Genomic DNA, 21,920 nt, shown 5'->3' with positions numbered 1-21,920 from the left:
GAGGGTCCTTTTGTCAGTAGAGATGCTGTTACCATAGTTTCCATGATATATTAGGTTTAGATAGCCGGCTAGGAAATTGAAGATCTATATAAAGCCATCTCTTATTATTGTAACAGCTATTTTCAGATTCCTAATACCTGTTTAGTCAGAGATATATCATTATTTGGATTAGCGATACAAAATCTTACTATATTTTCTAAAACTTAAAAAAATCAACTGTCTAGTGACAATCCCATCAAGATTTTTTTGAAGTTTGTTTTAATTTATTTGCATACTTTTTATTATGAGAAAAACAAAATAGTTTATTTGCTTCTTTCTTATGTTAGCCATTGTTTGTTTAATTATTTTTTATTACGGTGTGTTTTTACACTATTTAGCCAGTCAGTCGTGTTTTTGTCTCTACTTGCATTGTCTTGTCAAACCACCTTTATTCTTTTCTGTCCTGTTCGATTTCAAATGAGCTGTGCTCTGTGAAAAAGGGGTTTAATGCATTAGCGTAAAGTGTTGTCCCAGATTAGCCTGTGCAGTCTGCACAGGCTAATCAGGGACGACACTTTTGGTCTAAACAAGAATTTTGCTAAGAAGAGACTTTCTTCAAACATAAAATATCATAACAGCGGAAAGTGTCTTCCCTGATTAGCCTGTGCAGACTGCACAGGCTTATCTGGGATGACACTGTACGCACATGCATTAAATCATTAAATTATAGAAATGAGCCTTGTTCTGAGAAAACTGGGATAAATGCATGTGGGTAAAGTCTCATCCCAGATTAGACTGTGTAGTCCTCACAGACTAATCAGGAACAACACTTTTTTGCTTTTACAGAACTTTTCGTATAAAAGAAGTATCTTCTAAACAAAAAACTATTCTAGGCGGAAATGGTCATCCCTGATTAGCCTGTGATGACTGCACAGGCTAATGTGGGACATTACTGTAGACACATGCATTAAGCCAGGCTTTCCCAGATACTGGCTCATTTATGAAGTATGTTGCTGTTTTCGGCAACAGTATTTTAATGACAATCACTGCCAAATCATCCATTGGCCTTTGCTTATTTTTTTTACCCCTATAGACATTTTGTTTGTATGATATTCTGTGTTCCTCACTCATTTTGCTCTCCCCGCAAAAAATTGTCTTTGCTGCAAAGTCAATTTAGGCCTGAATTCTTTCAAGATCCAATAAGTTTCTCATTGAAAGAAAATAGTGTTTTTTTGCCGAACATTTTAATGCTACTTAAACTTGTACCATTTTGTGATTATGTGCCAAATATGTGACAATGTATCTCAAATAAGTTTATTTGAATATGAACTAAAAAAGTTTGACCAAGATTAATGCATTTTTTCCACCAGTTGTGTTCATGTACAATTTGGTGCCAAATTTACCATACTGTGTTGAATTTTTTCTAATTTTTTTAGGAAAAAGTTGTAGAAAAATAATTTTGGTTATTTGTTTTTATATCTCCGTCCCCCCTGACACTTATAAATCCGTCTGTCAATCCATTAGATTCTGTCTACAGACAAAAAATGATTTGTAGAAAGTAATATTATATTGTTATAAAACATGGTTTTGGGGTGTGGTGGGGTGGGGATATTCATCACAGCAGTACAGTAAGAAGGCAGTCATTAATGGCAAAAAACAATCTTGACATGGCACAGGGAAGCTGTCCTGTTAATAACGTGTAAACACCACAATGTCACGCTTTATGTTTTATTTTTCTCAACAGCTGCCCAGAATGGAGGCAACTCTACCTCGCCATTGTGGTTTGACGAAGGCATGTTGTGATCATGTACCATAGAATCTCTTTTCTTTGTTATTATCAGTTATATCACTCCACCGGGCTGTTCTACCTAGGGCCATTATTTGGAAATGCCATTATCATTTTAAGCTCGGCGTTATCGGAGAAAACCCGAGGTATTGTCATAGCCAGCTCGTCCTGTCGTCCGACATCCGCCGTCTGACGTCTGCCGTCTGCATCGTGCTAAAACGTTAACATTGGCTCTAATATCAAAGTGCTTCCACCTACAACTTTGAAACTTCATATGTAGATGCACCCTGATGAGTTCTACATGCCACACCCATTTTGGGGTCACTAGGTCAAAGGTCAAGGTCACTGTGACCTCTAAATAAAAATTATTCTGACAAGCTTTCACTTATTCAAAACTGCACCTGTAGCCGAGCGTGGCACACGTTATGCGGTGCTCTTGTTAGTAAATTATAATCAAGTACAAAAAAAAACAAAATAATTTGATACCCATGTGAAGACACAAACAGCAACAAAAAAAGCAAAAAACATACAACTATTAATTGCAAGTGCTCAGGACATCCTTATAAATGCCCATAGAAAAATGAGTACTGTTTAATCAGCCATAAGGGTTTGAGTAGTATTTATTCAGTTGTATTAATTGTTATTTGTAGGAAGTAGTTAGCTCAGTTTAATGGTCTTTAAGTTGCTTGTGTCTGTCAGTCTGCTAAAATCTCGTCTGTAATAATAATTTCAAATTGAGGAAAATTTTAATACTGTTACCTTAAATCACACAGCAGGACAACAGTTATTGACATCAGCATAAGGGCTATACCTTTATGGCATTTAAGGAAATACTGCAACAGTGCAAGAGAGATTACTCCTGCAAATAATCTCTAACATTTTGTTCTGACATCAATCACATACAGTTGAGTATTGCTCTGGAAAAATGGGGCTTAATGCATGTGCGTAAAGTGTCGTCCCAGATTAGCATAATACGGGAAGATACTTTCCGCCTATACTTAATATTGTGTAAAAGAGACTTCCTTTATATAAAACAATCCATAAAAGCAGAAGTGTTGTCTCGGATTAGCCTGTGCAGACTGTACAGGCTTCTGGGACAACACTTTAGGCACATGCATAAAGCCCTGTTTTTGCAAAAGCGAGGCTGATATGTTTTTGGATAAATTTTGTGCAATCTTAGCCCGATGAAATAATCTTAAGATAGAATAAACACACTTCGAGCACTGTTTGCGAAAATTATAATTTTTAATTTTCTTGATGATTTGTTATAATTTTTATGGCAAGAGGTGAAGGCATTTCCATATGGCCTTAGGTAAAAAGCCCTCCTGTTTTCCTGTATTTTCATTGTTCCACGTATTTCACTTTGACATTGTACCTGTGAAGACATATTGTTTCATTTGTAAGAAACAGGTATCATTACTAACGATCTCTAACTGTTGTTAATTTTGTGCCTGTTCAGAAAAGAGTCATGCTCTAGGAAAACTTGGCTTAATGCGGGACTCAGTAATTAATGCTTGTGTGTAAAGTGCTGTACCAGATCAGCCTGTGCAGTTTGCACAGGCTAATCAGGGATTACACTTTACACATTTACTGGATTTTCTGTTAGAAGAGACCCCCTTTAAAAGTAGACATTCCATTAAAGTGGGAAGTGTCTTTCCTGATCAGCAAGTGCAGACTGCACAGGCTAATATTGGACAACACTTTATGAACACGCATTAAGCTTAATTGTCCCAGAACAAGGCTCATATGTTTTTACTGTTTTGTGTGCAAACAAAGAATCAAAGATTGTGTATCAATGTCTAAACCCATTTATGCCTAGCGTCTAGAAAATAGGCCTTTGCAAACAGCGTAGACCCGGATGATGTGGCGTCTCATCTGGGTCTGCGCTGTTTGCTTAAAGGAATTTCTGTTAAAAATATAGAAATAAGAATACTAGAAATCCCTAATTATGCCCCCCTTCAAAGAAGAGGGGGTATATTGCTTTGCTCATGTCGGGCTGTCGGTCGGTCTGTCGGTTGGTCTGTCGGTCCGTCCACCAGGTGGTTGTCAGACGATAACTCAAGAACGCTTGGGCCTAGGATCATGAAACTTCATAGGTACATTGATCATGACTCCCAGATGACCCCTATTGATTTTGAGGTCACTAGGTCAAAGGTCAAGGTCACGGTCACCAGAAATAGTAAAATGGTTTTTGAATGATAACTCAAGAACGCATAAGCCTAGGATCATGAAACTTCATGGGTAGATTAATCATGACTCGCAGATGACCCCTATTGATTTTGAGGTCACTAGGTCAAAGGTCAAGGTCACGGTGCCCCGAAATAGTAAAATGGTTTTCGGATGATAACTCAAGAACGCATACGCCTAGGATCATGAAACTTCATAGGTAGATTGATCATGACTTGCAGATTACCCCTATTGATTTTGAGGTCACAAGGTCAAAGGTCAAGGTCACGGTGACCCGAAATAGTAAAATGATTTTCAGATGATAACTCAAGAACGCTTTTGCCTAGGATCATGACACTTCATAGTTACATTGATCGTGACCGGCAGATGACCCCTATTGATTTTCAGGTCACTAGGTCAAAGGTCAAGGTCACAGTGACAAAAATCGTATTCACACAATGGCTGCCACTACAACGGACAGCCCATATGGGGGCATGCATGTTTTACAAACAGCCCTTGTTTTGGAAATAAATTGACCCAATTTAGAAGGATAGGAGAGTCCAATAGGCATAAATGGGTTAAATGTGACACGCAAAGCTAACTGAGATGTGCTTCATAATTGTATCCAGTGACAAGACATGAAGCATGGGCTTTGTTATTTGCACAAAAAAACATAATTCTGTGAATATTATTTGTTTGAAACAAATTTTCTTAGATTTTTGTTGGTCAGCTCAACCATGAAAATAACTGTTGAAAGGATGTTAAAGCCCATAATCCCTTTATGATCGGAATAAATAATCACATATTTTAAATGCATACACGTAGCATGCTCCCAATTTTGTTTAATGCATTTAAATACAGCACCTTTATTTATAACCATTATTGTTAAATGACACTAAACATTATCCAGTTATGCACTGAATGAGTCAGTAACTATGTATTTACAGTGCTGCCTATGTAGATCGATTTCATAACTTTAAGTACGTCCATATTTTGTTGTTGATGTGTCGTCTGCCTTAGAACGGTGAATTTCTGGGTTCATCCCCTGGGTTCATTCCCTGGGTTCATCTCCTGGGTGCATACCCTGGGTGCATACCCTGGGGCCATCCCCTGGGTTCATACCCTGGGTTCATCCCCTGGGTTCATTCCATGGGTTCATACCCTGGGTTCATCCCCTGGGGTCATCCCCTGGCTTTATCCCCTGGGTTCATGCCATTGGTTCATCCCTTGGTTCATGCCCTTTGTTCATCCCCTGGGTTAATGCCCTTGGTTCATCCCCTGGGTTCATGCCCTTGGTTTCATGCCCTTGGTTTATCCCCTGGGTTCATACCCTGGGGTCATACCCTGGGTTCATCCCCTGGGTTCATGCCCTGGGTTCATCTCCTGGGTTCATCCCCTTGGTTCATTCCCTGGGTACATACCCTTGGTTCATCCCCTGGGTTCATGCCCTTGGTTCATCCCCTGGGTTCATGCCATTGGTTCATCCCCTGGGTTCATCTCCTGTGTTCATACCATGGCTTTATCTCCTGGCTTCATCCTCTGGGCACATTCCCTGGGTTCATTCCCTGGGTGCATTCCCTGGGTGCATTCCCTGGGTTCATTCTCTGGGTTCATTCCCTGGGTTTATTCCCTGGCTTCATTCCCTTGGTGCATTCCCTGGGTTCATTATCTGGGTTCATTCCCTGGGTGCATTCCCTGGGTTCATTCCCTGGGTTTATTCCCTGGGTTTATTCCCTGGCTTCATTCCCTGGGTGCATTCCCTGGGTTCATTCTCTGGGTTCATTCCCTTGGTGCATTCCCTGGGTTCATTCTCTGGGTTCATTCTCTGGGTTCATTCCCTGGGTGCATTCCCTGGGTTCATTCTCTGGGTTCATTCCCTGGCTTCATTCCTTGGGTGCATTCCCTGGGTTTATTCCCTGGCTTCATTCCCTGGGTTCATTCTCTGGGTTCATTCCCTGCGTTCATTCCCTGGCTTCATTCCCTTGGTGCATTCCCTGGGTTCATTATCTGGGTTCATTCCCTGGGTGCATTCCCTGGCTTCATTCTCTGGGTTCATTCTCTGGGTTTATTCCCTGGCTTCATTCCCTGGGTGCATTCCCTGGGTTCATTCTCTGGGTTCATTCCCTGGCTTCATTCCTTGGGTGCATTCCCTGGGTTCATTATCTGGGTTCATTCCCTTGGTGCATTCCCTGGCTTCATTCTCTGGGTGCATTCTCTGGGTTCATTCTCTGGGTTCATTCCCTTGGTGCATTCCCTGGCTTCATTCTCTGGGTGCATTCCCTGGGTTCATTCTCTGGGTTCATTCCCTTGGTGCATTCCCTGGGTTCATTCTCTGGGTTCATTCTCTGGCTTCATTCTCTGGGTTCATTCCCTGGCTTCATTCCCTGGCTTCATTCCTTGGGTGCATTCCCTGGGTTTATTCCCTGGCTTCATTCCCTGGGTTCATTCTCTGGGTTCATTCCCTTGGTGCATTCCCTGGGTGCATTCACTGGGTTCATCTCATGGGGTCATTCTCTGGGTTCATCCCCTGGGTGCATTCCCTGGGCTCATTCCCTGGATTCATCCCCTGGTTGCATTCCCTGGGTTCATCCCTTGGGTTCATTCCCTGGGTTCATTCCCTGGGTTCATTCTCTGGGTTCATTCTCTGGGTTCATTATCTGGGTTCATTCCCTGGGTGCATTCCCTGGGTTCATTCCCTGGGTTTATTCCCTGGGTTTATTCCCTGGCTTCATTCCCTGGGTGCATTCCCTGGGTTCATTCTCTGGGTTCATTCCCTGGCTTCATTCCTTGGGTGCATTCCCTGGGTTTATTCCCTGGCTTCATTCCCTGGGTTCATTCTCTGGGTTCATTCTCTGGGTTCATTCCCTTGGTGCATTCCCTGGGTTCATTCTCTGGGTTCATTCTCTGGGTTTATTCCCTGGCTTCATTCCCTGGGTTCATTCCCTGGGTTCATTCCCTGGGTTCATCCCCTGGGTTCATTCCCTGGGTTCATCCCCTGGGTGCATTCCCTGGGTTCATCCCTTGGGTTCATTCCCTGGGTTCATCCCCTGGGTGCATTCCCTGGGTACATTCCCTGGGTTCATCCCCTGGGTTCATTTGCTGGGTACATCCCCTGGGTTCATGCCCTTGGTTCATCCCCTGGGTTTATGCCCTGGGTTCATGCCTTGGGTTCATGCTCTTGGTTCATCCCCTGGGTTCATGCCCAGGGTTCATCCCCTGGGGTCATACCCTTGTTTCATCCCCAGGGTTCATGCCCTTGGTTCATCCCCTGGGTTCAAGCCCTTGGGCCATCTCCTGGGTTCATTCCCTTGGTTTATCCTCTGTGTTCATTCTCTGGGTTCATTCCCTGGGTACATCCCCTGGGTTCATACCCTGGGTTCACCCCCTGGGTTCATATCCTGGGTTCATTCTCTGGGTTCATACCCTGGGTTCATCCCCTGGGTTCATCCCATGGGTTCATTCCCTGGGTTCATCCCTCACCCTGAGAGAAGTCTCAATATCTTTGACAAAATACAAATGAAATGTGAAATGTCAGCTCCACCAGCACTGGTTTGCACAGACTTTGAAATCAAGGTTTATCTTGAATAGTGCTTACAAATTAAGGTTTACCTTGAATAGTGCTTAAAAATCAAGGTTTACCTTGAATAGTGCTTACAAATCAAGGTTTACCTTGAATAGTCCTTACAAATCAAGGTTTACATTGAAATGTGCTTAAAAACAATATGGAGTGCTAAAAAGTGCTTATTTTTAGTCCCCTACCGGTTTCACCGGAGGGGACTTATGGTTTTGTCTCAATCCGTCCATCCGTCCGTCCGTTGGTCTGTCACACTTTTCTGGATCCTGTGATAACTTTAAAAGTTCTTAATATTTTTTCATGAAACTTGGAACAAGGTTAGATGGCAATATGGACATTATGCACGTCATTTCATTTCGTTCCTACGTCAAAAATTCTGGTTGCTATGGCAACAAATAGACTAGAAATACTGCTGAAAATGGTGGTTTTTCTGAATCCTGCTATAACTTTTAAAGTTCTTAATATTTTTTCATGAAACTTGAAACATTGATAGACGGCAATATGGACATTATGCATGTCATTTTATTTTGTTTGGATGTAAAAAATTCTGGTTGCTATGGCAACAAATAGAATAGACATACTGCTGAAAATGGTGGTTTTCTAGATCCTGCGATAACTTTTGAAGTTCTTAATATTTTTTCATGTAACTTGAAACATGGAAAGATAGCATTATGGACATTATGCACGTCATTTCATTTCGTTCCGACGTCAAAAATTCTGGTTGCTATGGCAACAAATAGACTAGACATACTGCTGAAAATGGTGGTTTTCTGGATCCTTCAATAACTTTTAAAGTTCTTAATATTTTTTCATGAAACTTAAAACATGGATAGATGGCAATATGGACATTATGCATGTCATTTTATTTTGTTCCTAAATAAAACATTTTGGTTGCTATGGCAACAAATATATAAAAAAAATCAATCTGGAATTTCTGACAATGGTGGAGCCAGTAGGGGACTTATATTGCTTGACAATAGTCTTGTTCAACCATAGTTTTGAATGCTTAGAAAGTGCTTGAAAATGAAATTATGACATTTAGAAGTGTTGAAAACAATTTAATTATTTCCAAACTTTCATCCTATTTCTCCGCATATTGAGTTGATAATATTTATCGCTTCTCCTGAAAGCTGTTTGAGATATACCATCATCGTCCTAATAACATAGAATTAACTTCAATTTAATACATATTGGACACCTCATGGTTACTCGAACAGAAAACCACAGCAACAGGAATGTAACTTCCTGTGATACCAAGTCTGTTCTGCCCAGGAAACAGACTTTTAAAGTGCTCATTATTAAAACCTTTAGCCCTTTTGATTCTATGCATTATGCACACATAGGTTGAATTGTATTTTATAAGATATGATGTACCTTTATTTTGAAGCATGCATTTCTAGCATGCTTGCCTGTTTGTACACAGCGTATTGCCCTCTTGGTTCAAAAAGGTACCATTTGCCACTGCAATTAGAAGGCACATGGTACATGTTTGTACCAATTCAGCGATATTTTGTGAACAAGTACAGCATCTTTGGATGGAAATGCGGCGTTGCATTTCAGGATTGGCTTTAGAGCACAACTAATAACATTTAGTTTGAGAATTTTGTTATTCTTTATTTTCTTTTTTCATGTCTCAGGTGAAATGTTTCTTTTTCTTAATTTTTTTTCTTCAATTTGTTACAAAATTATGTACTTATTTATATTATTTATTTGATGTTTTATGTATATGTTTTATTTTATACATGTTTAACACAATTCTTGAAGCATACACATATATATTTTCTTTCTTTCTGTGTTCAATCTATTCTTTTAAGAGTAACCTACATGTGCAAACATTTATTGAATGGCAACAATTTGTGTGCATGAGGCGTTTGTTCTATTCACAATATTGAATTTGGCTGCTGAGGCTGTTTATGATAAGCTGATACCGAAAAACTACTATAGCATTGATTAAAATGTCATACCTCATCATGAGACATTGTAACATTACTTCATTTATTCATTTGAAATCATGTTTTTGTTATGGGTGCTCTTTTTATGCATTTCTATTTATAGCACTGATCTATATTTAGCTTAACATTTCTATTTATAGTGCATCCTTGACCTATTTTTAGCTTTGATGTGGGAGTGTGTTACTATTTATAGATTATTTGGGTCTATTTTTAGGGAAGGCAGACATGCAGCTTAGATTGGAGGGCGCAATGCAAGATGTGAACGAGAAGTACATCGCTCTTGAGGAACAAGAGAAGAATGCGCTTCGGACAGCATTGATAGAAGAGAGGGCCAGATTTTGCTTGTTTGTTTCGTGCTTAAAACCTTTCGTGGTGAGTGACTGCTGGAACTTAAATATTGATGTTGTCAGTAAGTTAGAGAACCAATATTATATCATAAATAAAGACGATTTAGTTGCTGGCTGTTTTACTTTAATGGCGAGTCAATTTGTGGTTTTCTGATTTGGAAATAAAGGGAGGACTTTGCGTTGGTCATTTTTGTATGAGTTTGGTCAACCCGCAGTCAACCAACTGAATCAACAAAAATTGATGTCACAAAAAGAATAGTCATTTTACAATATAAATTAGTACATATCAGTACATATAAAGGGTCAGCATTGTTTGTACCAATGAATTCCATAGTACTTTTTAAAGATATGGCGATCAGGGTAACAACTTTTTATCAAGGGCCTGGTACTGAACACGGCTCACATATTTGTTGTCTCCAGAATGAGCAGTTAGGTCTGCTGACTTAGGTGAAACATCTCCAGGAGTCCACACAGGTTAATCAGGGACACCACTTTCCACTTTCATAGAATTGTGCATTTAACACTTTCAGTGCGGGAACCGAATTTTGAAGACCTTTGCAAACAGTTTGGATCCAGATGAGACGCCACAGAACGTGGCGTCTCATCAGGATCCAAACTGTTTGCTATTCTGATAATATTCTCTGAAAAAAATCGAAGAAAATGCTAATTTTAGAAATTAAGCAGACGACATTTTAGCAGAGAACAAATTTCCCAGCATGCAAAGGGTTAAATGAAGTGTTTTGTGTGCTCGGGCAGATCTTGGACAACACTATATGCACTTGCATTAAGCCCTGTTTTTCCAGAACTAGGCTGTTTTTAAATTTTATTTTAAATATATTCTGTTCCTAGGATGAAGAGGTAGGCCTGCTGACAGAGGTTACACACCTTCAGGAGATCATGGACAGCCTGTGTATGCAGGCAGACAGCCCCACCACCCTGCCCCCGTCCAGTGAGCAGGTCATCATGGACTTGAAGGGTGTCGATGCCACAGCCTACACCTTCCAGGTACGGAAAAGTAGTGGTCTGTGATCTCATGGTTCTTTTGTTTTCATGGAATGAAAATGGAGAGATACTTAACCTAAAAAAATGAGCCTCGTAATATTGTAAAAGGGTTTAATACATGTTCATAAAGCGTCCTCCGAGATGAGTCTGGGCAGTCCACACGGGGTTTAAGGGATGTTACTTTGCGTCTAAACTGGAATTTTGCATACAATTATTATGCCCTTCAGTGAAAGGTCAAGTTTAGAAATTTTTGGTCAGGAATTTGTCTTTATCCTATGAGGTTTTTGTCCCCTACCGGTTTCACCGGAGGGGACATATGGTTTTCGGTCTGTATGTCTGTTTGCCTGTGAGTCTGTCTGTCACACTTTTCTGGATCCTGTGATAACTTTAAAAGTTCTTCATGAAACTTGAAACATGGATAGATGGCGATATGGACGTTATGCACGTCATTTAATTTTGTTCCTACGTCAAAATTCTGGTTGCTATGGCAACAAATATAAAAAAAATATATAAAAAATTGTACAATTGTGGAGCCGGTAGGGGACATATAATGCTTGGCAAAAGTCTTATTATGACTGGGTCTATTTTAAAATCGCTTTAGACTGAAATTCCCCATAACAGACCATTTGTCACGTACAATTCTCATGCTCATACGTAAAATGTCAAGGTCAAAGGGCCTGAATTGCATTTTGGCTCTTTCATATTTTAATTTGTGAGTAAATCGTAATGTTATATACTTGATGTTTATTCAAAATGACCAGACAATATAATCAATAACAATTATTATTCACTTCAGTACAAGGTAAAGGTCACAAATTATGGTTAAAGGTCATGAATGTTTATTTCATATTGTAACTTTTGAGGCCCTAGGATTTAAATATTTTTGTAGATTTTTATTAAAAAAATATCTAAATGCAATATTTGAAATGTAAGTTTGTAGCAGAACAAGTACAAACATGTTAATGTGTCGGGCATTGTTGTAATTGATTTCCATTAAGTATTGTATAAATTCATTTAAAAGTTATTTACCTATGTTTCTGTTGATTTAGTTAAAAAAACTTTTTATTTTCTACCTTGCAGAAAAATATTCCCAAGATTTTGGTTGGGTCAAAGGTATATTTCATTTGCCCACACAATATATATACCTTCATATCTTGCCTCTGCAATGTTGTCGAACTGGAATTTTGCAATATTTGTACTACCTATGGCTATAATATGGTCAGAGTCATGAAAAATTGGGTCTTGTTACATATGCGGCCTGCATAGCTCTAGATTAGCCTGTGCATCTGCTAAGTCTGGTCAAGAGCTAGCCTGTCCACTTATGAGACCACAAAACCTGCGTGACTTTATAGCGGACAACATTGGAAGATAGGCCATTTCATCGCCTGTATTTTTGGATCATCAAACAATATATTCTTGATTAAAGTTTGCACAGACAGACGCTCCTTGTTTTTAGCTCTACTGGCCGAAGGTCGGAAGAGCTTATGTCATGGCCTGGTTTCCGTCATCCGTCCGTGCGTGCGTTAGACTTTTTCTTGTTAACGCGATAAAGTCCACAGTTTTCATCCGATTCTTTTCAAACTTGTTCAGTGTCTTTATATTAATGAGGATTTGAATCCTTTTAAAAATGGGTTACATCAGAGAAAAAATTCCAGAATTATCTCCCCTTGAATTTGAGAAAATTGTGAAATAAGGCTTGTTTACGCAATAAAGTCCACAGTTTTCATCCAATTATTTCCCAACTTGCACAGTGTCTTTATCTAAATGATTAGTCAAACCCTATTGAAAATGAGCAATATCGGAGTTATAAGTCCCGAAGGCCGGAAGAGCTTATGTCATGGCGTGGTATCTGTCGTCGGTCCATGTGTGCTTGCGTTAGACTTTTTCTTGTTTACGCGATAAAGTCCACAGTTTTTATCCGATTCTTTTCAGACTTGTTCAGTTCCCAACTTGAACAGTGTCTTTATCTGAATGATGAGTCAAACCCTATTGAAAATGAGCAATATCGGAGTTATCAGTCCAGAATTATCTCCCCTTGAATTTGAGAAAAAAATGAAAATTCAGTTTTTTTGTGTGATAAAGTCCATAATTTTCATCCAATTCTTTGCAAACTTGCACAATGTCTGTGTATCAATGAGGACTCAAACCCTTTTTTAAAAAGAGCAATATCAAAGCAATAAGTCTAGAATGACTTCCCCTTGAATATGAGAAAATTTTGAAATCCTTCTTGTTAAGCAATTAATTCCACAGTTTTCATCCAGTTATTTCCAAATTTGCACAGTATCTTTATATCAATGAGGACTTGAACCCTATTGAATATGAGCGGTATCAGAGAAATAAGTACACAATAATCTCCCCTTGAATTTGAGAAAATTCTCCTTGTTTGCGCTATTAAGTACACAGTTTCCATCTTATTCTTTCCAAACTTGCACAGTGTTTATAGCAGTAGAGCGATTCAGGCCCTCATGGGCCTCTTGTTAACTCGTATTAGAGATTTGTTTCTGTTATACCACTATTTTGTGTTATCAAGTTAACTTTGATACTAATTTTTTTTTAAGCAAATTAAATATTGTTTTGAAATGCAAAGAGCGGTAAATATTGGTACCGCAGACATTAAATATAAAGACACAGAGGCCTAATGTTTTTTATAGTTGACAGAATTTGCAAAGTGATAAATAACTCTTGTCCAAAAATGTTATATTTTATAAGATTGTCAATATTGAAAAAACATTTTCACAATAGATTTTATTGCTTATATTTGATATTTTTTTAAATCCCATAGGTTAGTTTTAGTTTCATGATTGGACATAATATTTTTAAAAAAGGTTAACTCTTGTTTATTTTTAAGTTTATACTCACAATTTGCTGTGTTATATGGTTTATTTGTCTGTTTTTGCATGTTTAAGTTGTTGAGAATGTAAATTATTTTTTGTTTTTAACATTACACTGATGTAAGCGTAAAGTTACACTACATATGTGGGTAGTTTGCCCCTGCACACACCTGACAACAGTAGATGAAAAAATAATTGTTTGCTTAAACTGGCGTTAGAAAAGGACTTGTACGTTCATCATGTTCATCATTGATCTTGAGAGAATAGTTATATGTATCATTTATCACTGGATAATAGTTATACAGAAACCCTTGATGTTAATTCCTTATTAATTAATATCATAAGCTTTAAACCTAACACAAACCTTAGCCATTCCAATCAGCATCATAACCATATCTTGCTAAGCATAATATTCTCCTTAAAAACTGTATTATTGTTTCATGTACCTTATCCAGAAATGTATAAAAAACATGTTCTGATTACCAATATCTTTTACATTATGTTTATATTATTTGTCCATTATGTAAGAAGCTGACAGAAGCTGCTAGGCAGTTGGCTCCACGCCATTGTTCTTAACACATGTATATAGGTAGCTGTTAATATAGCAGCCTGGTGATGATGATGATGATGATGATGCAGTGTTCATTCTAGACCGCGCGATTGCGCGATTCGCGCTATTTTTTCAAAGATCGCGCACATCTGCAGCATGTGTGCGAGAAAATTCGCGCACTCGATATCCGTTACGGGTTTTTTAAACTGTTAAATTCTTCTTCGCGTATTTATTGAGAAAAACACCGGAAATCAAAGGGAATTAACTCTTCGATTCACGGGTTAATAAACTTTAAAGAATTTTCGTTTAAAATGATACTTGGGTTAATTAAAAAATAAGAAATTTCGTTTAAAAAATAAAGGGATGCGACTCGTGAATGAGTTATTGTTTTAAATGATACAGAAATATCATGTGAACAATTATTTTCATAATCCTTTGTTTTTATTTAAGTCAGCAATATACTATGGAAAGTGCAGTTATATTTAACAGCAGTTACAATGGTATTTCACTGACTTGACTGTTTTAAGTAATGTAGAAGTTAAAACACATAAACATTAAAACGAAAATGAAAACATATAAATGGTACTTGAATTTGATCAATTCCCCCCATTTGTGAAAAATCCCCCCTATTTTTCAAAGTGAGGGGGGAAATTCCCCCCTACTTTTCGATTTCTAGAATGAACACTGTGATGATGATGATGATGATGATGATGATGATGATGATGATGATGATGATGATGGCCTACAGAGACCATACAATACCTTTTCCAGGGAAAAACCAGTATTTGATGTATTTGGGGAAGATTTTGAAATCACATCCTTTGTATGTTGGAACCAGGGACCTCCTATTCTCAGTGGAAATATTTGTTAACATTCAAACTTTCCATAGTGCAGTGTAGCTAATGTAACCTTTAGACCAATCTTGTTCCTTACTGCCATGTAAATAAAGTTGCTGAATGTTACACAAATTGAAATCTACAAACATTTGGTGTAGCCTATTTGACCTTTTGACTAATTTTGTTGAATCTGCAAATTGAATTAATTGTTTAATGTTACAAAAAATGGATCCACATGTTTTGTGTAGCCTTTTTGACCTTTTAACATTTCATACCAGAAACCTCCCTTGCATTTCCTTTATATTCAAGATGGTGCGATCTGCGCTACATTGCCTGTGGCACTATGACCTTTTGCCTTCTAGACTATTTTACATTTTGACCCCTTGTTGTTGCAGACCCCGCCCAGTTCCCCCAGCTCTCTGGGATCCAGGAAGTCGAGCATGTGCAGCATCAACAGCCTCGCCAGCTCCAGTAGCGGGTCCGCGCAGTCCCACAGTCCGTGCCATAACAAGAACATACAACAGGTAAGCCAATAACACAGGCCTGTAATTTTGACCCATAATTCAGAACCATAATTCAAAGTGTAATGCGTACAGATTATTTTGACCCTTTTTTCAGACGCATACATGTAATTCAGACGCATATTTCAGACCCAGATTTCATGCACATAATTGAGACCAAAATTTCGACCTTTAATTCAGACTCACAATTCAGATCCGGTATTCAGACACATAATTTAAACACATAATTCAAACACATAATTAATGTGGTACAACTGTCTAAGCTCTTTGGTTTTAGGAGTTCATAAAGTTTTAGTGCCATCTATCTCAGCTTTTGGGTCCATGGTGGAGTAAAAGAGATTTTGTTAATGACATATTTTACATTTGAGATTAAATCAATTTAAGAAAATGTAAGGACAAAAATGATAGTATGATGTACAAATTGTGGGTAAGATTTGAAAGCGGTGTAACATAAGTTTTTCGTAAATAACGTTCACAGATTCTGTTTTGCATTTTATTTGATTAAAAGTTAGCTTGCAGCAACTCTTTGTCAGTAAATGTTACCTTCACTGCTCATATCTGAACATTTGTTTCTTGTTTCTTGAGAACTATGCTCAAATAGTCAAGGAACTTGTGAGTAACCGATAGTAACCACTAGGGTCAGCCTGGTACAGTGGCATGCTTGTTTAACCTGGTGAATGTGTCACAATGTACCAAACCACTGCCTACGCATTTAAGTGTTTTATTTCACCAGACATTGATGTTATTTACTATTTATAATTATTTACTTTTTTTCTTGACACAAGGCACATATTGATCAATAGATAGGACTGTTGAGTTATTATTGCTTTATTTTACTGAAGCAAAAACTTAAATTATTATTGAACTTTTCTGGTAAATACATTCATTTGATTTTTTTCTAATCTTGTGTGTCATAGTGTTATAATGTTATAATAAATTGTGACTATTTTTATGCTCCCGGATCGAATGATCGGTGGGTATATTGTTTTTGGCCTGTCTGTCATTGTATGTGTGTGTTTGTCCCAAAACATTAACAAAAACTTTAAATTGGTCATAACTTTTGCAATATTGAAGATAGCAACTTGATATTAATTTCGGCATGCATTTGTATCTCATGGATCTGCACATTTTGATTGGTGAAAGGTCAAGGTCATCCTTCAAGGTCAAAGGTCATATATATGGCTTCAAAGCGGAGCAATAGAGGGAGGGCATTGTGTTTCTGATAAACACATCTCTTGTTAAGTTAATGAATTAATAAATATTAATTGTTATTCACACAAAAATATGCATTTATTAATCAACTTTGCATTCCTGTAATTCAATGACTATATAAAGCTTCGTTTTCACCCTGTGTATGGAATACAGTACTTGCTTTCAGTTTATATCTGCATTACAGAGACACCTTTTAATGGTAGTGGTGGTAGTTGTTGTGGAAAAGAACCATTTTGTGCATGTTTCTTTCACAATTGTATTTTAGAATGTTCACATAAATCTAAGTCTAAGTTACATCATGCTTGCACACCCTAAATAATTAGCAACCTATTTTGTGAAAGTTTAGTTTAGTTTAGATTCAATCCCCACTTTATATGTCAAAAATATCGAGGACCAAATGCAGTTTGTTGCCTCACCATATTTATGCATTTCTTTATGAGCCTTGTTTTGGGAACATTGGGAATATGCATGTATGCATTCTGGTAAAGCGTCATCCCAGATAAACTTGTGTGGAATTTTTCATTAAAGTGAAGTCTATTATAATTGAAAATCCAGTTTAGGTCTAAAGTGTCAGTCCTGATTAGCCTGTTCAGACTACATAGGCTAATCTGGGACCACACTTTACACACATGCATTTAGTCCCTGTACAGACTACACAGGCTAATCTGGGACCACACTTTACACACATGCATTTAGTCCCTGTACAGACTACACAGGCTAATCTGGGACCACACTTTACACACATGCATTTAGTCCCTGTACAGACTACACAGGCTAATCTGGGACCACACTTTACACACATGCATTTAGTCCCTGTACAGACTACACAGGCATATCTGGGACCACACTTTACACACATGCATTTAGTCCCTGTACAGACTACACAGGCATATCTGGTACCACACTTTACACACATGCATTTAGTCCCTGTACAGACTACACAGGCTAATCTGGGACCACACTTTACACACATGCATTTAGTCCCTGTACAGACTACACAGGCTAATCTGGGACCACACTTTACACACATGCATTTAGTCCCCGTACAGACTACACAGGCATATCTGGTACCACACTTTACACACATGCATTTAGTCCCTGTACAGACTACACAGGCATATCTGGTACCACACTTTACACACATGCATTTAGTCCCTGTACAGACTACACAGGCATATCTGGTACCACACTTTACACACATGCATTTAGTCCCTGTACAGACTACACAGGCATATCTGGTACCACACTTTACACACATGCATTTAGTCCCTGTACAGACTACACAGGCTAATCTGGGACCACACTTTACACACATGCATTTAGTCCCTGTACAGACTACACAGGCATATCTGGGACCACACTTTACACACATGCATTTAGTCCCTGTACAGACTACACAGGCTAATCTGGTACCACACTTTACACACATGCATTTAGTCCCTGTACAGACTACACAGGCATATCTGGGACCACACTTTACACACATGCATTTAGTCCCTGTACAGACTACACAGGCATATCTGGGACCACACTTTACACACATGCATTTAGTCCTTGTACAGACTACACAGGCTAATCTGGTACCACACTTTATGCACATGCATTAAGCCCAGTTTTCCTAGGACGTGTCTCATTCTATAATCTGTATATTAACACAGAAAAAGACTGTAAAGGTTCTAATTGGTTGAAGACAATTGTATATGTGCTTCTTTAACAAGCTTTTGTAGATTTTAATAGCAATCTAATTTTAGTCATTGTTATGTAAGCACAGATATTGTAATTCATTGTGAGAACAATATTTTCTTTGTTTCGAAAATGTAAACTATTATGAAGTTTGTTGTTTGGTTGCAATTTAACACAAACAAATTATTGACCATTAAATTCGTTTGGGTTTCGATTTCTGCTTTTAATGACCAAGCTAATAACACAAATTCTGGGACAGGCCATACTATGCATGCAACATCAATCTTATTTCTTTGTCATTGTTAGTTAAAACTGTCATTTTTCACCTACTTGATTTTTTTTTCAACATTGGATGTAAAATTAAGTGCACCCTTTAAATAAAGAGGTTTTAGTTGTTTGCCATCAGAGAATTATGCCCTGGAGATCTGTTTTATCATAATTATATATTTCTTCCCTTTTTTGAGAATATTATATACAATTCTTGAATAGAGTACTTTTGTACAAATAGTCATTGTTTATTCTTAAAATATGCAAACTTGTCTAAAGAAAGGTAGTAAAATTATTTCTACAAACATTTCCTCCTTCATCTGATTCACATAGAGCAGTTTATATGAGGTTAATTGACTGCTGTAATATGACTGAAATGCTACTGTCTATGGTGAAAACTCTAAATAAACTAGCAAAACTAAACTAATTTACTGTTATAAAAGATTAGACGTCTTGCATTGATTTATTGACCAGTAGAGATGTGGAAAACACCAATGAGTGTAGTGTGCATGTTGCTCTGAATCATCACTGAATTACATCTACCACTTCTATAGCTATGATCCAGGCAATGAGATCTTGCTTAAGTGAGGCCAACAATAAAAAAATATTTGTTTGCCATTTCCTACCAGCCTAAAAAATATACCTTACATTAACATTTTTTTTTAGGCTTTATTTATTTCAGTCCTTGATCTTTGGGTATCAATTAACTATATCAGCTAGACATCTGCTTAAAGAAGGTCACAAATATAAAAAAAATTCTTGTGTGTTGTTTTTGAGTCTTTCAAAACTGTTATAAGCTTGTTTGTTTGCCAAAACAGAAATACCTACATTCCAACTCATGTCCCCAACCCACCCCCTGGGGTAGGCAATAGCAAACAAACAAATATTTAAGCATGGCTTAAGCCAGTTTAGGTAGGGAATAGTAAACAAACAAATATTACAGTTTGGCCAAAGCTGGGGAATGGAATGTCAAGCAAACAAATATTTAGGCTTGGCCTTAGCCAGCTGTTCTATGCCCTTTTGCAGCACCACACACAATTGCTAGGGTCCGGCGTACGGTTGACAAGCGTGTCGTCCCAGGACTCGGGTTTCACGTCACAAGACACGCTTTTCCTGCGCCCCACCACCCCCTCCTCACTTAGCCTTCATACGCAGGTAAAGGTCATGTAGCGTTCATCAGAGCCTCGTTATGGGAAAATTGGGCTTAATGCATGTGTTTAAAGTGGCAGTCCGCACAGGCATATTAGGAACAACACTTTGCGCTTGAGATGGTTTCTTGCATAGCAGATGCTTCTTGTAATTGAAAAATACCATAAATGCTTAAAGTGTTTTCCCTGATTAGTCTGCGCAGATAGCACAGGCTAATCTCGGACAACACTTTGCGCACATGCATAAGCCCTGGTTACCCAGAACAAGGATCATCATGTAAACTTTCCCCCTCCATCATTGATGGTGGGGTATACTGGTTTGCTGATGTCGTTTGTTTGGTTGATTTTGTGTTGTTGTCTGCATATACATTTTATTGTTGAGCATTTGTTTTGTCCAACCATCTTTTAATTGTGTGATGGCCACTTTTAATTGTGTGATGACCAGTAAATTAATTTTTTGCTGAAAAAAGGAGTTAAATGAAATCACTTAATTAAGTGGCTGTGTCTGTATAGTATTATCAAATCTTATAAAAATTCATGACAATCTTTCTTTTAATAATATCCTGGTAGAGATCAGTAAACAGGGAAAGCACCTAATGAATTGATTTGTTATTCACCAAATCATAACCAAACAATTTAAAATATTTGAGGTGATATATATAGCTTTCATACGAATTTGATTATTCACCATTACTAAGAAATTTCAGAGTTATTATCCCTTATATTATGGAAAACTTACCTTTTAAACAGTTTATATAACCTTTGTTTCAAAGCTTTCATCATATCTTTACCAAAATTGATAAGTTAACTTGAAAATTTGTTGTCTTAGAGGGGGGTATTCTGTTATTAAAACAACTCTTGTACATTTCATGTCTAGGTAATTTCATACAAATAATAGTTTTTTGTAGCTACGTGTTCAGCAAGTTAATAATCTTTACCCTTTCAAAGTAAATATGGACAACATAGCTGGAAGGGATGAAATGATTTGCCATTTAAGAAATTACACTAATTATGTTTACAAGTCATTGGAGTCATTATTCATTTGAGTGTCAAGGTCATTGTATTAAATTTCATCATTTGTAAGAAACTGATGTGTTATTTTGATCTGAAGATAAATTCTGGGAACAATTTCCATTGAAATGATTGACCAACTTAATGCGAAAATGGGCCTTATGCCATATGTAGCCAGTGTAGATCCAAACCAGCCTGCGCAACCAAGTCAGGTCAGGACCTACGCTATCTGCTGTAAAGTCAATGAAGGTTTTGTGCTCTCAAAAGTGGGCATAATAGCTCTTGACAATACTGCGCAGGCTTATATATGTTACCTTACATCCATGGTATCATATCAAAGTCATTACAATGTTGATACTAAAGAAGCTCAGTTCTCATTATGTCATGTGTTCCCATCAGTATTCTATGCTTAGACATATATCATGTTTCACTGCTTTGCATTTTGTCTTGCATATAACGTCACTTCAGAGTGCATGTTTTACCTTAAAGGCATGACATGTTATATTACCAAACATATTTATTCAAGTTTTTCCCTAACACCTATCCATTTCTTGTTAACAATTTCATCCATGAGGCAAAGAGGTTTTTTTCTGCTTGTGTCTCAAGTTTGTGAGGTTATCATATTTATGAAGTTGTCAACAATGTGTTAAAAGTCTAACATAAAATGCAGCTTCCTTAAGCCATGATTACAATATTTTTATGTCCCCCAGTTTATAATGGGGGACATATTGTTTTTGCAGCCTGTTGGTTTATTTGCGTCAAACTTTAACATTGGCCATAACTTTTGCAATATTGAAGATAGCAACTTGATATTTGGCATGCATCTCATGGAGCTGCACATTTTGAGTGGTGAAAGATCAAGGTAATCCTTCAAGGTCAAAGGTCAAATATATGGGGGGACATAGTGTTTCACAAACACAGTCATCTTGTTCTAACTTGTGCTGAACATTCCAAATTAAAAATTCTTGTAGACTGGTGTTTAGTTTCTTAAGATATAACTTAATGCCCTTTTTGTTCCCAAAAGCAAACAAGTCAATATTGTCGTTCATACACCC

At 37.7% G+C, this 21,920-nt stretch overlaps 2 protein-coding genes across 8 annotated transcripts in view; both read left to right on the top strand.

Moving 5' to 3' along the window:
- LOC127844692 (uncharacterized protein HI_1625-like) overlaps positions 1–21,920 on the top strand; it is a 331,821-nt gene that overhangs the window by 79,481 nt on the left and 230,420 nt on the right. The window lies entirely within an intron of this gene.
- LOC127844681 (protein MTSS 2-like) overlaps positions 1–21,920 on the top strand; it is a 104,438-nt gene that overhangs the window by 63,073 nt on the left and 19,445 nt on the right. For 4 of the 7 annotated variants that reach the window (XM_052375099.1, XM_052375101.1, XM_052375102.1 and 1 more), the window contains exons 7-11: positions 9,672–9,829; positions 10,654–10,809; positions 11,887–11,919; positions 15,419–15,547; positions 19,733–19,861. In XM_052375099.1, coding sequence (XP_052231059.1) covers positions 9,672–9,829; positions 10,654–10,809; positions 11,887–11,919; positions 15,419–15,547; positions 19,733–19,861 — 605 coding nt within the window. The remainder of the gene's footprint in view (positions 1–9,671; positions 9,830–10,653; positions 10,810–11,886; positions 11,920–15,418; positions 15,548–19,732; positions 19,862–21,920) is intronic. The other 3 variants (XM_052375100.1, XM_052375103.1, XM_052375104.1) reach the window with 3 other exon arrangements.

This window comes from Dreissena polymorpha, chromosome 9, assembly GCF_020536995.1.
Source record: "Dreissena polymorpha isolate Duluth1 chromosome 9, UMN_Dpol_1.0, whole genome shotgun sequence".
NCBI classification, from domain to species: Eukaryota; Metazoa; Mollusca; class Bivalvia; order Myida; family Dreissenidae; genus Dreissena; species Dreissena polymorpha.
Note: the sequence above shows the minus strand (reverse complement) of the source record. Positions and strands in the feature narration are given on the sequence as shown.